Genomic DNA, 14,314 nt, shown 5'->3' with positions numbered 1-14,314 from the left:
GACACAATACAAGGACACAGTACAAGTACACAGTACAAGTACACAGTACAAGTACACAGTACAAGTACACAGTGCAAGGACACAGTACAAGGACACAGTACAAGGACACAGTACAAGGACATAGTACAAGGACATAGTACAAGTACACCGTACAAGGACACAGTACAAGGACACAATACAAGGACACAGTACAAGTACAGTACAAGTACACAGTACCAGTACACAGTACAAGGACACATTACAAGGACACAGTACAAGGACACAGTACAAGTACACAGTACAAGTACAGTGCAACATTGAAACAAGTGTGTGTGGAAAGTCAGAGACGTGTCCTTGGATTGTTGTGGTGTAGGACCTGGCGTCGTACAGAACTCTCTCTGAGGGGGGGGGGGGGGGGCTGGAGACATAACAGATCCAATATTGATTCCGAAATGATTTAGCTTGACCCAAATACACAACTGGTCCTCAGTTATTCCTCGGTTCGTGTTCCAAGGCGAGACTTCAGTCCCTCCAAGCCAGGACTCAGTCCGGAGATCTGCGATACAGTTCCCCCTGCTGGCCAAGATGGGATCCAGTTTCTGCCGGTCCTCCCCGGATCGATCCCTGAGCTCTGGCCCGGGTCCTTGATTCGAGCCCCCACACGGTCCCCCCAAGCACCGAAGAGCACTTTTAGATCCATTGTCAATTTATCCAGAACTTTGAAAGCCGCCGTCTTGGAGACTTTCCGGTACACCAGGGCGACTCCCGCCCCAATTAGCAGATGCCCCGCCCCCACCAATAAGCCAAACAGCCAAATATCTTCAGTGTCCTCTACAGGTAGGACCGTGAGACAGACCACTCCATTTCTCCAGGGGTCCATGGCGTAGCCTGCTGCGTGCCCCCCCCCCCCCCACCCCGGAGTCCCATGCTTGGGTGAGCAGTTAATCAATTCCATGATTTAGGAGACCAGAGGTCAGCACGCAGCGGGTCAGCGGGTCCTGGAACGCAGACAGACGAGACGAGACAAAGAATGCAGGGACGAAAGGAGCAGAGAGGACAAACGTCTGTCCTCGTCAAAGACCGGAATCATCAATATAATAACCCTTTAATATAGAACCAAAACTGACCAAATTCTCAAATCAAATCAAATCAATAGTTATTTATGGCGGCGCTAGATAACAAATAATTCAAAAACTAATAAAATACAAAAAGAGCAAGAAAAAAAGACAACATTAAGACTGATTAATAATAATAATTCATCAGGATGTGGCTTGAATAAAAATCTTTTTTCATTCATTTAGCCTAAATTATTCAGGCAGGTCGTTACAGAATTATTAAACTAAAGAATAACAAGTAGTAAAGAATATGTTCTTTTTTCTGTTACAATTTTACTGCTTTCATTTTGGGTTTTCTATCTAATGACGGGTGTCATTGCTCGTTATTTTATTTTTGTTATTGTACGGATGTGTAATTCTTCTGACTTCCGCTATGTGGCAGTATTGTGACTTTCCTGCGCGTAGTCTGCGGCAGAACAAGAATCTCGGTGGTGATTGGCTGCTCAGAGAGGCGTGCAGCCGTGACGTAGCACAACAGCGGCACCAGTCAGGGGAAAGATGGCGGCGGTGGCCAGAGGCTCGTTCGCTGCGTTCAGACTTCTGGTGAGAACAATAAAGTTTTGTGTTTTTCGTCCGTCGCGGTTTTAATGTTTGTCTCTCTGAGTGTTCGTCTTTGAGGTTTTCTGGAGGCTGCGCTGAATAGGTCACCCGGTTAGCACTTAGCTTAGCTTGTTAGCTGCTGTGAACCGACAGCTAATTAATGTGTTAGCATGCGAACGAGCTGAGCGCGGTCTGACACGCAGCTCCGCGTATTTGTACATATTTGTACGTATTTGTACGTATTTGTACGTATTTGTACATCATTGATGCAGCAGCTCGACCCGAGCTCGTCCTGAACGGCTCAAAATGTCTGCCCGCGACGAAGCTGCTGTTTGTTTGTTTACTCCTCATCCGCGCTGCTTTGCGTTGGGGGGGGGGGGGGGGGCGGGGGGTACAGGGTTCCACCCTCCTCCCCGGGGGGGTACAGGGTTCCACCCTCCTCCCCGGGGGGGTACAGGGTTCCACCCTCCTCCCCGGGTTCTCCTGGAGCCCTTGAGACCGAGCAGGTTGACTTCGGGACATGCCGAAGTGTTTCGTATCCATGGTGACGCTGGTCTTCCTCTCAGCTGAGTCATCAGTACCGGCGGCGATGCTTCCCGCTGCAGAACCTGAGGTCCGACCGGGTCCGACAGCCGCTCCCGTGTGGATCCGAGCGGCGCCTCCAGACGTCGGGCTGCAGGACGCTGCACGCTGCTGTTGGTGAGTCCAGACCGGGCCGGACCAGAACCCCCTCGCGGTCCTCGTCTCGTGAGTCCAGACCGGGCCGGACCAGAACCCCCTCGCGGTCCTCGGACACAGAATAAATGTACTCGCTGAGTCAGAGTTTAAGCGAGTCGGTCCAGTTTCCAGATGAACGGGTTCGATGGCGAGTGAGCGGTCGGCGTGCAGGAAGTGCTGGTGATGATGTCATCGCTGCGTCTCCTCCTGCAGGGAGGCGGGGGCCGCTCGTCCAGTTCAAACTGTCCGACATCGGCGAGGGAATCGTGGAGGTGACGGTGAAGGAGTGGTACGTACCGCCCGTCCGGCGCCGGCGCCATCTTTACCGCCTGTGCATGTGTGAGGCTGTTTCGAGGGGCCCGCTGTCCTCGCTGTGACCCGTTTGGCGGCGCCCCCTCAGGTACGTGAGGGAGGGCGACCGCGTGTCTCAGTTCGACAGCATCTGTGAGGTCCAGAGCGACAAGGCGTCGGTCACCATCACCAGCCGCTACGACGGCGTCATCAGGAGGCTCTACTACGACGTGGACGCCACGGCGACGGTGGGCAGGCCGCTGGTCGACATCGAGACGGAGTCCAGCTCGGGTGAGTGGGGGGGGGTCCCGTGTCCCGCGTCCCGCGTCCCGCGTCCCGTCCTCTCACTCGGGCTGCTGTCGTCCAGACCTGATCCAGGAGGAGGACGTGGTGGAGACGCCGGCCATGGCCCGAGAAGAACACACCCACCAAGAGATCAAAGGCCACAAGACGCAAGCCACGCCCGCCGTCAGGCGCCTGGCCATGGAGAACAATGTAAGGCTGCCCCCCCCCCCCCCCCGTGTGTCCGGGACCTCGCTGGTCTCACTGGTCCCACCGCTCTGACTCAGATCAAGCTCAGCGAGGTGGTGGGGACGGGGAGGGACGGACGCATCCTGAAGGAGGACATCCTGAACTTCCTGGCCAAGCAGACGGGAGCCATCCTCCCTCCGGCCCCGCCTCCAGCCCCCGTCGCTGCCGCTGCCCCCCCCAGCCCCGTGATCGCTCCGGCAGCCTCCAAGGCTCCGCCCACGACAGCCAAGCCCGTCTTCACTGGGAAGGACGTCACGGAGCCCCTCAAAGGTTCGCCGTTTGGGTCAGGGCGGGGCTGGGCGGGGCTGGGCGGGGCTTCAGCATGCTAACAGCGCTGATGCTAGCGTCGCTTTGTCCCCTCCAGGCTTCCACAGAGCGATGGTGAAGACGATGACGGCGGCGATGAAGATTCCTCACTTCGGTTACTGCGACGAGGTCGACGTGACTCGTCTGGCGTCTCTGAGGGACGAGCTCAGAGCCGTCTGTGAGGCCCGGGGGGTCAAGCTCAGCTACATGCCCTTCTTCATCAAGGTGCTCTCATTGGTCCTACACGGCCCCGCCCCCAATGGGGGAAAGGGTTAACGCTGTGCTCTCATTGGTCCTTCACGGCCCCGCCCCGGATGGGGATGTGTTAACGCTGTGCTCTCATTGGTCCTTCACGGCCCCGCCCCCGATGGGGGACGAGTTAACGCTGTGCTCTCATTGGTCCTTCATGTCCCCCCGGTGGACGTGTTAATGCTGTGCTCTCATTGGTCCTTCATGGCCCCGCCCCCGATGGGGGACGAGTTAACGCTGTGCTCTCATTGGTCCTTCACGGCCCCGCCCCCGATGGGGGACGTGTTAACGCTGTGCTCTCATTGGTCCTTCACAGCCCCGCCCCCGATGGGGGACGAGTTAACGCTGTGCTCTCATTGGTCCTTCATGTCCCCCCAGTGGACGTGTTAACGCTGTGCTCTCATTGGTCCTTCACGGCCCCGCCCCCGATGGGGGAAAGGGTTAACGCTGTGCTCTCATTGGTCCTTCACGGCCCCGCCCCCGATGGGGGATGTGTTAACGCTGTGCTTTCACTGGTCCTTCACGGCCCCGCCCCCGATGGGGGAAAGGGTTAACGCTGTGCTCTCATTGGTTCAGGCCGCGTCTCTCAGCCTCCTGCACTTCCCCATCCTGAACGCCTCGGTGGACGAAGACTGCCAGAACGTCACGTACAAGGTGAGAGGACGCCGTCCTTCGCTCCAGGTGAACGCCGGTCGCTGCGTCTGTCGCTCTGACAGCCGTCTCGCTGTCCTTCAGGCGTCTCACAACATCGGCCTGGCGATGGACACCAGTCAGGGTCTCCTGGTCCCCAACGTGAAGGACGTCCAGCTGCTCGGCGTGCTGGACGTCAGTCGCGAGCTGAACCGCCTGCAGGCGCTCGGGGCTGCGGGTCAGCTGGGGGCCGCCGACCTGACCGGAGGAACCTTCACCCTGTCCAACATCGGATCGGTGAGTCCACCAGAGGACGCCTGTGGACCTCCTGGGGGTGCGTTGGTGGCGTTGCCATGGTAACGTGAGCTCTCTCTGCTGCGTGTGGTTTAATCAGATTGGAGGGACGTACGCGAAGCCGGTCATTCTCCCTCCCGAAGTCGCCATCGGGGCTCTGGGGAAGATCCAGGTGGGTGGAGCAGCTTGGTCCTGTACCGTCACCATGGTTACCAAGTCCCCCTGTGTTTCTGGGACAACGAGCATGTCTTTTATTTTGTTTCACCTGCGTCTCTGAGACGTTTCTCCACAAACGCAGTGGCGTGAGATCCGAGCCTTGCGGAACGCCACTCGTTCTCAATAAACGTCCGTTTGACAGGTCCTTCCCCGGTTTGGCGCCGGCGGTCAGGTGGTTCCTGCTCGCATCATGAAGGTCAGCTGGTCGGCGGACCACCGCATCATCGACGGGGCCACCATGTGTCGCTTCTCCAACCTGTGGAGGGACTACCTGGAGAACCCGGCCCTCATGCTGCTGGACCTCAAGTAAAGGGCCAGGGGGGACGTTTCCCATCAGCCCCTGGGAGGACGGGGAGGCCACGCGTCTCTGCTTCTTCCTGTCGGAGGCCTTTGATTGATGCTGATCTCGCTCCACACCAGGGGGACATGGAGGCAGCCTGCCAATCAAGTTGTTTCCATGACGACCAATAACACAGCGGACCAGGTCCAGGCTGGCCTTTGATTTATGTTTTTAGGTAAACGGGGTTTTCTGATAGGCTGGTCGATGTTGTCTTCTGGTGAGACGTCAAACCAGAGCGCACATGGAGTCTTGAATCAGCCCCCCCTCTGAGTCCTGGGTGGTACACCCCCCCCCCCCTCCCAGTTAGCTGCTTCTTAAACCCGACTGTTGCTGCGTGAATAAATAGATAAGTGTGTACCTGTTGGGGGCGGAGTCTTCACGTTTTTTTTGTGTGACTCAGGAGAGAGCCTCGTCCTCTGACCCCTCACCCCTGGACCCCCTCTGACTCCTCCCCCGTGTGTGGTTTGAAGGTTACTAGAAATATTCTGGATCAATCTTGTAGCTCGTCAGATGCTAGGACAGAGGTCCTCTCTTAGATCTGGACCAGGACCAGATCTGGGTCTCTGTTGTATTCCCGGGAACGTTTAGGAATGATCGTGAACCTGGAAGCTCTTTGGTGAATAAAGTTGACCTTTGAACGACTGCTGGCGTTTTCACTTTAAAAGGCTCGCCACGGGGCAGGAAGGGTCAAACCGGGTCACCGGCCCACTCGGCATACCCGACATGCCCGGCGCGCTTTAAATAGTCATGTGACTGAGCATTGTGCTCGCCGGGTCACGTGACCCGGCGGCTAAAGTTAGCCTCCGGATCCGAGGTCAGGTTTCAGCCGAGGAGACGGCATGGAGGACCGCTGCTGCTCCGGGACGGTCGTAGCGAAGACGTGTGTCCAGGCTCAACCTTAGAGGTCATTCTGCCCGTCCACCCGGGCGCCGTGACATCACACAGCCGACAGGAAGTGGTCATCATGTTGGGTGTGGTGCCGTGCGGCTCGGTGACCTCCATCAAAGCTCTTTGGGAGACGAGGATTCAGAAGATCCAGCAGGAGGAGGAGAAGAGGAGGCTGACGAGGGGCGGAGCCAAAAGCAGGTCAGACTCCACCCCCCCAGCTGATTGGTCAGTGTGTGGTGTTGCAGCCATCAGAATGATGATGTCACAGAGGTTTTGTATATAGCGCTGGAGTCTGGGTAGCTATGCTATGTTAGCTTAGCATAAAGACCTAACCAGCTCAGCTAGCTCTGTCCACGCCGTCCTTCTCGTCCTCGTTAGCTGTAGGCTAACGGTCGCCTGCAGCAGCTTGGACAGACTAGCCCTTTCAGCTAGCCCAAAGCTAACCTGAGCTAATCACTGACTCCGGATCAGCCCTGGTCACACAGGTGGGAGATCGGCAGGCTTATTTAAGCAACCGTTCTTGGGGGGTCTTCCTTGGAGTCCAGGCCCGGTTCTTTGGTAACGCTCCATACTCCTGTTTCAGACTGAGTTTGGGCTTCTGGGAAGACCGGGCGGTTCTGGCCCGACTGAAGCAAAAGCAGCAGACCGAAGATGGACGCCTCGTCCTCCGAATAGAGCAGGAGGAGTGGAAGGTACCGCCCCCCACAGGCGAGGTGGACTCACCTGGCCTGGACTCCAGGCTGTTCACTTTAAACCTCTCTACTCCACTAGTCGTTGCCGGGCAGTCTGGTTCAGCTCAGTCAGGTCCAGGAGTGGCAGATTCACCGGACCGGGCTCCAGAAGATTCCTCACTTCATTTCCAACTTCCAGAATGTTTTAGTCCTCGATCTGTCCCGCAACAATGTCTCCGAGATCCCCAAACAGATCGGTGAGAAGCTCGACTCCGTTTCAGAGGCCGCATCCACGTCCTGTTGACTTCTGGTGTTCTGGTTCCCAGGGAAGCTGACCCGGCTCAGAGAGCTCCTGCTGAGCTACAATAGAGTCCAGTTTGTCCCTGAAGAACTGAGCTGCTGTGAGAACCTGGAAAGACTGGAGCTGGCCATGAACCGGGACCTAAACCAACTACCACACCAGGTACCGTACCATGAACCGGGACCTAAACCAACTACCACGCGAGGTACCATACCGTGAACCGGGACCTAAACCAACTACCACGCCAGGTACCGTACCGTGATCCGGGACCTAAACCAACTACCACACCAGGTACCGTACCATGAACCGGGACCTAAACCAACTACCACACCAGGTACCGTACCATGAACCGGGACCTAAACCAACTACCACACCAGGTACCGTACCATGAACCGGGACCTAAACCAACTACCACACCAGGTACCGTACCATGAACCGGGACCTAAACCAACTACCACGCCAGGTACCGTACCATGAACCGGGACCTAAACCAACTACCACACCAGGTACCGTACCATGAACCGGGACCTAAACCAACTACCACACCAGGTACCGTACCATGAACCGGGACCTAAACCAACTACCGCACCAGGTACCGTACCATGAACCGGGACCTAAACCAACTACCACACCAGGTACCGTACCATGAACCGGGACCCAAACCAACTACCACGCCAGGTACCGTACCATGAACCGGGACCTAAACCAACTACCGCACCAGGTACCGTACCATGAACCGGGACCTAAACCAACTACCACACCAGGTTACCGTACCGTGAACCGGGACCTAAACCAACTACCACGCCAGGTACCGTACCATGAACCGGGACCTAAACCAACTACCACACCAGGTACCGTACCGTGAACCGGGACCTAAACCAACTACCACACCAGGTTACCGTACCGTGAACCGGGACCTAAACCAACTACCACACCAGGTTACCGTACCGTGAACCGGGACCTAAACCAACTACCACGCCAGGTACCGTACCGTGAACCGGGACCTAAACCAACTACCACACCAGGTACCGTACCATGAACCGAGACCTAAACCAACTACCACACCAGGTACCGTACCATGAACCGGGACCTAAACCAACTACCACACCAGGTACCGTACCATGAACCGGGACCTAAACCAACTACCACACCAGGTACCGTACCGTGAACCGGGACCTAAACCAACTACCACACCAGGTTACCGTACCGTGAACCGGGACCTAAACCAACTACCACACCAGGTACCGTACCATGAACCGGGACCTAAACCAACTACCACACCAGGTACCGTACCATGAACCGGGACCTAAACCAACTACCACACCAGGTACCGTACCGTGAACCGGGACCTAAACCAACTACCACACCAGGTACCGTACCATGAACGGGACCTAAACCAACTACCGCACCAGGTACCGTACCGTGAACCGGGACCTAAACCAACTACCACACCAGGTCCAAGCCACAACCTCAGGTAGTTCCCACACCAGGTTCCAACTGATGCTCGAACTGGTCTCCAATGACCGTGGGACGGTCCTGGTGCCATAGAAACCAATCAACAGAGCCAGCTTCCAGTCCGAGCGAGAACACGAACCTGAACCAGGTGAGAACCGGGCTCTCGTCTTCCTCTGCATTAGCTGAGGAACCTGGAGAAGCTGCAGCACCTGGACCTGTCCATGAACGACTTCACCTCCGTCCCGGACTGTGTGGTCGGACTGCCGACGCTCGAGTGGCTCGACATGGGAGGGAACCGCCTGCAGCGCTTACCTGAAGACATACACAGGTGTGGATGAATCCGGTCAGCGCCGCCCCTTTGCTTCCATCAGCCAATGGAAACAGTGTTTGAGGTGTTTGTTTTCAGGATGGAGAAACGGCACACTCTGTGGCTCCAGAGGAACCACCTGGACAAACTTCCAGAGAACATCAGCAGGATGGCGAGTCTGGACACGCTGGTCCTCAGTGGCAACAGACTGACAGACATCCCCCCGCTGATGGAGGACATGTCCAACCTCAGGTGGGTCCACCGTCAGGTCAGTGGGTCCACCGTCAGGTCAGTGGGTCCATCGACAGGTCAGTGGGTCCACCTTCAGGTTGTCGGTTCTGGGACAGATCAGATCTTTTGTCTCTGTTGGACCAGGTTCGTGAATTTCCGGGACAACCCTCTGACTCTGGACGTCAGGTTGCCGTGCAACAAGCCAAAGACCGAGGATGAGGCAGAAGAGGATGAAGATGAGACAGAAATGTTTGGTCGAGAGTTCATGCAGGTGTACATCCAGGAGGCCAGAAAGAGAGCAGCAACCGTTAGCAGCAACCGTTAGCATCAACCGTTAGCAGCAACCGTTAGCATCAACCGTTAGCATCAACCGTTAGCATCAACCGTTAGCAGCAACCGTTAGCAGCAACCGTTAGCAGCAACCGTTAGCAGCAACCGTTAGCATCAACCGTTAGCAGCAACCGTTAGCATCAACCGTTAGCAGCAACCGTTAGCAGCAACCGTTAGCATCAACTGTTAGCATCATTGGTGGAAGTAAAAATATAACATATCATTTCTTAATAAAACAGAGTTGGGACTGTTTCTGAGCTGAATGGTAACTCGTCGTTAGCTACAAACGGCGACCAACTCGTCGTTAGCTACAAACGGCGACTAACTCGTCGTTAGCTACAAACGGCGACCAACTCGTCGTTAGCTACAAACGGCGACTAATTCGTCGTTAGCTACAAACGGCGACCAACTCGTCGTTAGCTACAAACGGCGACCAACTCGTCGTTAGCTACAAACGGCGACCAACTCGTCGTTAGCTACAAACGGCGACCAACTCGTCGTTAGCTACAAACGGCGACCAACTCGTCGTTAGCTACAAACGGCGACCAACTCGTCGTTAGCTACAGCCGTTGAGTCCAACACGTCCACACAGTCAGAGTTTAAATGTCTCAATTTGGGACATGGACACTGGACAGAAGACAAACAGCTCGGACGTTTGGGTCGTTCTATTTATTGCGTGATTCCAAATCAAAGCAACAGAAAACGCTCCGGTACAAACGTGAGAAAACGTTCAAAAGGCTTCTGAGTCTCCGTTGGACGAGGACGAGGACGAGGGGACGGCGCTCAGCAGGACGTTCTCCAGGGTCACCTGACTGCTGACGTAACGACTCAGCTTCCCGGCGAACCCTCTCGTCTTCAGGAAGTGAAGCCTGCCGCCGTCGATCAGGCGTTTGCAGAGACGCCCGACGCGCTGGCGTTCGTCTGCCGACAGGAACCTGCGGGAGCGCCGGGAAACGTTTAGTCTCAAAGGAGCACTTCCTGTCCTGATGGAGGCGGAGTCACGGTCCAGAAACAACATTTAATCACAAAGGTTTTTAATCTCACCCTTTCACTGCATCCGTCTCCTCTATTGGCTCGTGCTCCGCCTCCTCTTCCCCGTGATTGGTCGCACCCTGAGTCGGGCGGTGCCGCTTTGATCCGAGTCCACAGGTAGCCCAGCTGGACATCCGACAGAAGGCCGAGAACTCCGCAGGTCCGAGTCCTCGCTGCAGGAAGAACTGCTGGCCAACGTAATGACGCCACTCACATCGGTGGTGGCAGCACAGCGCCACCGCCAGGCCCAATACTGGTCCAGGACCAGGACCAGGTCCAGGACCAGGACCAGCTGATTCTAGATCTGCCCCTTCTGAGGGCTTGAGGCGTTTTGGGGGCGGTTCAGTCTCCGTCCTGAGTCCCGGTGGCTCCAACAAGCAGCGCAGAGCCAGATCTGAGGTCACAATCAGAGACCTGTTACGTCCCGCTCGAGAAGCGGGTCGTCCACAGAACTGGTCTCATGAGGACTCACCTGTCGCTGCTCCGCAAAGGTGTTTCCCGACTCCGACCAGCGGGAGCTGCTTCTGTGTGAGGAGAGGAACTTTACCTGGAAGAAGCAGACCCGCGTCAGACGACCTGCAGAACTTCACGTGGACACGATGTCTTCAGTCCCATCAGAGTCGAATCCTGATCGTTCGTTAAAGAAATGTCGCCCAGGTAAACGCACACCTGCCGCTTACTCAGATCCAGATGCTGAATGTCGACCTGCAGCCTCTCAAACTGGACTCCAGCATCCTGATGTCTCCCGTCCACCTGGACCAGAACAGACCGGATTAACGTCCCGACAGGTTAAAGGACATTACAGCGCGGCTGACTCCGCCCTCACTGGCGACGGCGTGACAGGAGATTCTAATCTGAAGACCAGGTGGGCCCTGATCGGTTTGGAGTTCTTGGACTGAGTGTTGCTCGTTTGGACTTGAGGAGTCGGTTGGGGGTCTACGGGGCGAGTCCCTGCCTTGAAGCGGGTGGTGCAGCGCTCCACCAGCAGCAGCTGCAGGTCGTCGCGGGTCTGCGGGTGGTCCCGGGTCTGCGGGTGGTCCCGGGTCTGCGGGTGGTCCCGGGTCTGCGGGTGGTCCCGGGTCTGCGGGTGGTCCCGGGTCTGCGGGTGGTCCCGGGTCTTCAGGGCTTCATGGATCCAGTGGGACAGCTTCCCTCGACCTGCCCCGAACTCCAGGAAGCAACGGCCCCTTCCCAGCAGCCCCAGCGCCGCCAGGTGACCTAAGATAGAGGACTGGACACACCTGACAAGTGAGGGAGGAAAAACGCTGACGGATGCACCCAATCAGGGGCGTGGCTTGTGTAGACCCCTTACCTGTTCAGGACAGCAGCCAGGAGAGTTCAAAGAGAGTCTAAGAAAGTTTAAACTAAACATCAACCAAACTTTGAAGTTTTGTGATGAGAAAACATCTTTTACTCTCAAATTACTGGTTAGTTTGTGTGTCAGGTGTGTCCAGGGTGTGGTCAGGTGTCCAGGTGTAGTGGGCGTGTCCAGGTGTTCTGGGTGTGGTCAGGTGTTCTGGGTGTGTCCAGGTGGAGTCGGGTCAGTGATCTTTCTTTACCTGTTGCCTCAGGTGTTTGTGGGCAGAGTCTCCGTTCTTTGGGTTGCTGAGTTCCTCCTGGAGGACAGGATGAGACAGAACGTTGTCCCCCACGTCCCCCAGCCCTGCAACAACAACAACAACATGGAGCAGCAGCTCAGGCGTCACACACCTGATGAACGATGAACTCACCTTCAGCTGCAGACTTCAGTTTGTCCAGGTGAGACTGCAGCTGAGTCCGGCTGCACTCGGACAGATTCACCTGCACAGACAGCTGTTTGTAGCGGACTCGTACCTTAGCGTGACTCGGCTCGTACGTTAGCGTGACTCGGCTCGTACGTTAGCGGGACTCGGCTCGTACGTTAGCGGGACTCGGCTCGTACGTTAGCGGGACTCGGCTCGTACGTTAGCGGGACTCGGCTCGTACGTTAGCGGGACTCGGCTCGTACGTTAGCGGGACTCGGCTCGTACGTTAGCGTGACTCGGCTCGTACGTTAGCGGGACTCGGCTCGTACGTTAGCGGGACTCGGCTCGTACGTTAGCGGGACTCGGCTCGTACGTTAGCGGGACTCGGCTCGTACGTTAGCGGGACTCGGCTCGTACCTTAGCGGGACTCGGCTCGTACCTTAGCGGGACTCGGCTCGTACCTTAGCGGGACTCGGCTCGTACCTTAGCGGGACTCGGCTCGTACCTTAGCGGGACTCGGCTCGTACGTTAGCGGGACTCGGCTCGTACCTTAGCGTGACTCGGCTCGTACCTTAGCGTGACTCGGCTCGTACGTTAGCGGGACTCGGCTCGTACGTTAGCGGGACTCGGCTCGTACGTTAGCGTGACTCGGCTCGTACCTTAGCGTGACTCGGCTCGTACGTTAGCGGGACTCGGCTCGTACCTTAGCGGGACTCGGCTCGTACGTTAGCGTGACTCTGCTCGTACGTTAGCGGGACTCGGCTCGTACCTTAGCGGGACTCGGCTCGTACGTTAGCGTGACTCGGCTCGTACCTTAGCGTGACTCGGCTCGTACCTTAGCGGGACTCGGCTCGTACGTTAGCGGGACTCGGCTCGTACCTTAGCGGGACTCGGCTCGTACCTTAGCGGGACTCGGCTCGTACCTTAGCGGGACTCGGCTCGTACGTTAGCGGGACTCGGCTCGTACCTTAGCGTGACTCGGCTCGTACCTTAGCGTGACTCGGCTCGTACCTTAGCGTGACTCGGCTCGTACGTTAGCGGGACTCGGCTCGTACGTTAGCGGGACTCGGCTCGTACCTTAGCGTGACTCGGCTCGTACCTTAGCGTGACTCGGCTCGTACGTTAGCGTGACTCGGCTCGTACGTTAGCGTGACTCGGCTCGTACGTTAGCATGACTCGGCTCGTACGTTAGCGGGACTCGGCTCGTCATCGTTCAGACGTTACCTGTTGAAGCGTCTCGTGTCCGTCAGCAGACCCAGAGTTGACGTTCTCTACGTAAAACACCTGCAGGAGGTCAAACAGGCCGTGAGGCGGCGGCGGCGGCGGCGACTGATCGGTGCCGCCGCGGCGGGTTTCCTCACCGGGTTGGGTTTCTGTCTGGAGTTACACTTCTTCAGGTGTTTGTCCAGTTTGTCTTCACTCACGGTGCTGAAGAACAACGACATCTCAGCTCCCAATAGCAGATCAATCAGCTCATCGATGACTGGGGACTCACTGTTTGGGGTCAAGAGGACACGCGATCCTCCCGCTGCTTCCTCCCTCCTGAAAGACCCACATTGCGTTTAAAATGACACAAATCATCCAAATATGGTTATATCCGGTGTTGTTGGTGGGCCTGCTCGGGCTCTCATCTCGACAGTGACGTCAGAGGGAAATGACTCGTCAACCACGCCACATGCAATATGTTTCTGTCTCCAGACTGAAGACTAATAAAGTTTAAAGCATGAATTCATTCTGAGCAGAAGACGAGCCCAGAATTACCGCGGCGTCCGTGAACGCCTCACGTGCTCGTGAACGCCTCACGTGCTCGTGAACTCACCGTCGCCGCGTGCTCGCCACAGAACGCCTTTCCTCTGCTCACGATCATTTTGCAGAAACGTTTCTTTTTCTCCACGTAGAAGCCGCATCTCCCGGGCAAGGGGGTCGCCATGTTGGAAGAGAGGGAGGCAGTGACGCAATGTGACGCAATGTGACGCATTCAGGTGCTGCCCAAACTGTAGGGCAGCCCGGGGTGCAGCGGAACCAGAGGTCGATGGATCGGAACCATCCTCTGCTACTTTTCCCAAATGTCATTTCGGTAAATCTTCCGGTAGATTCAAGCCCGGTTCTTTTCACGGGGAACGTTTCAATAAAACGTCGGTTGAATATAACCGTTATATTATCGTGA

The 14,314-nt window shown here is 56.5% G+C and overlaps 3 protein-coding genes across 3 annotated transcripts; 2 read left to right on the top strand and 1 right to left on the bottom strand.

Annotated features, from left to right (window-relative positions):
* Nucleotides 1-1,590: 1,590 nt before the first annotated feature.
* On the top strand, nt 1,591-5,850 carry dbt (dihydrolipoamide branched chain transacylase E2). Its single transcript, XM_068743428.1, has 11 exons — nt 1,591-1,637; nt 2,201-2,333; nt 2,565-2,640; nt 2,752-2,933; nt 3,010-3,137; nt 3,212-3,443; nt 3,538-3,704; nt 4,305-4,382; nt 4,464-4,655; nt 4,753-4,824; nt 5,011-5,850. Exons 1-11 carry the CDS (start codon nt 1,593-1,595, stop codon nt 5,176-5,178), a joined length of 1,473 nt encoding a protein of 490 aa, XP_068599529.1. The 5' UTR covers nt 1,591-1,592; the 3' UTR covers nt 5,179-5,850.
* Nucleotides 5,851-6,049: 199 nt separating this feature from the next.
* Nucleotides 6,050-9,643, top strand: lrrc39 (leucine rich repeat containing 39). The gene is made up of 7 exons (XM_068743727.1): nt 6,050-6,294; nt 6,680-6,788; nt 6,868-7,024; nt 7,094-7,230; nt 8,706-8,851; nt 8,930-9,082; nt 9,206-9,643. The coding sequence occupies exons 1-7, from the start codon at nt 6,173-6,175 to the stop codon at nt 9,384-9,386; spliced, it is 1,005 nt and encodes a 334-aa protein (XP_068599828.1). The 5' UTR covers nt 6,050-6,172; the 3' UTR covers nt 9,387-9,643.
* A 411-nt stretch (nt 9,644-10,054) lies between these two features.
* Nucleotides 10,055-14,125, bottom strand: trmt13 (tRNA methyltransferase 13 homolog). The gene is made up of 11 exons (XM_068743624.1): nt 13,967-14,125; nt 13,643-13,689; nt 13,509-13,575; nt 13,372-13,431; nt 12,154-12,223; nt 11,983-12,086; nt 11,379-11,654; nt 11,104-11,176; nt 10,896-10,970; nt 10,436-10,817; nt 10,055-10,326 (listed from the first exon to the last, which is right to left on the bottom strand). The coding sequence occupies exons 1-11, from the start codon at nt 14,123-14,125 to the stop codon at nt 10,122-10,124; spliced, it is 1,518 nt and encodes a 505-aa protein (XP_068599725.1). The 3' UTR covers nt 10,055-10,121.
* Between the last annotated feature and the right edge of the window lie 189 nt (nt 14,126-14,314).

This window comes from Brachionichthys hirsutus, chromosome 9, assembly GCF_040956055.1.
Source record: "Brachionichthys hirsutus isolate HB-005 chromosome 9, CSIRO-AGI_Bhir_v1, whole genome shotgun sequence".
Classification (NCBI taxonomy): Eukaryota; Metazoa; Chordata; class Actinopteri; order Lophiiformes; family Brachionichthyidae; genus Brachionichthys; species Brachionichthys hirsutus.
This window is presented reverse-complemented; position numbering and strand designations above follow the sequence as displayed.

Excerpts from the sequence above, each read along its gene's own strand:
- dbt (XM_068743428.1), top strand. The coding sequence starts at position 1,593 with ATGGCGGCGGTGGCCAGAGGCTCGTTCGCTGCGTTCAGACTTCTG. Across the intron at positions 3,444-3,537 it reads CGTCACGGAGCCCCTCAAAG|GCTTCCACAGAGCGATGGTG; the intron begins GTTCGCCGTTTG and ends TGTCCCCTCCAG. Across the intron at positions 4,825-5,010 it reads GGGCTCTGGGGAAGATCCAG|GTCCTTCCCCGGTTTGGCGC; the intron begins GTGGGTGGAGCA and ends TCCGTTTGACAG.
- trmt13 (XM_068743624.1), bottom strand. The coding sequence starts at position 14,125 with ATGCGTCACATTGCGTCACATTGCGTCACTGCCTCCCTCTCTTCCAAC. Across the intron at positions 13,690-13,966 it reads GTGGCGAGCACGCGGCGACG|GAGGGAGGAAGCAGCGGGAG; the intron begins GTGAGTTCACGA and ends TGGGTCTTTCAG. Across the intron at positions 10,818-10,895 it reads CCTTTGCGGAGCAGCGACAG|ATCTGGCTCTGCGCTGCTTG; the intron begins GTGAGTCCTCAT and ends TTGTGACCTCAG.
- lrrc39 (XM_068743727.1), top strand. The coding sequence starts at position 6,173 with ATGTTGGGTGTGGTGCCGTGCGGCTCGGTGACCTCCATCAAAGCTCTT. Across the intron at positions 6,789-6,867 it reads TAGAGCAGGAGGAGTGGAAG|TCGTTGCCGGGCAGTCTGGT; the intron begins GTACCGCCCCCC and ends CTACTCCACTAG. Across the intron at positions 7,025-7,093 it reads CGAGATCCCCAAACAGATCG|GGAAGCTGACCCGGCTCAGA; the intron begins GTGAGAAGCTCG and ends TCTGGTTCCCAG.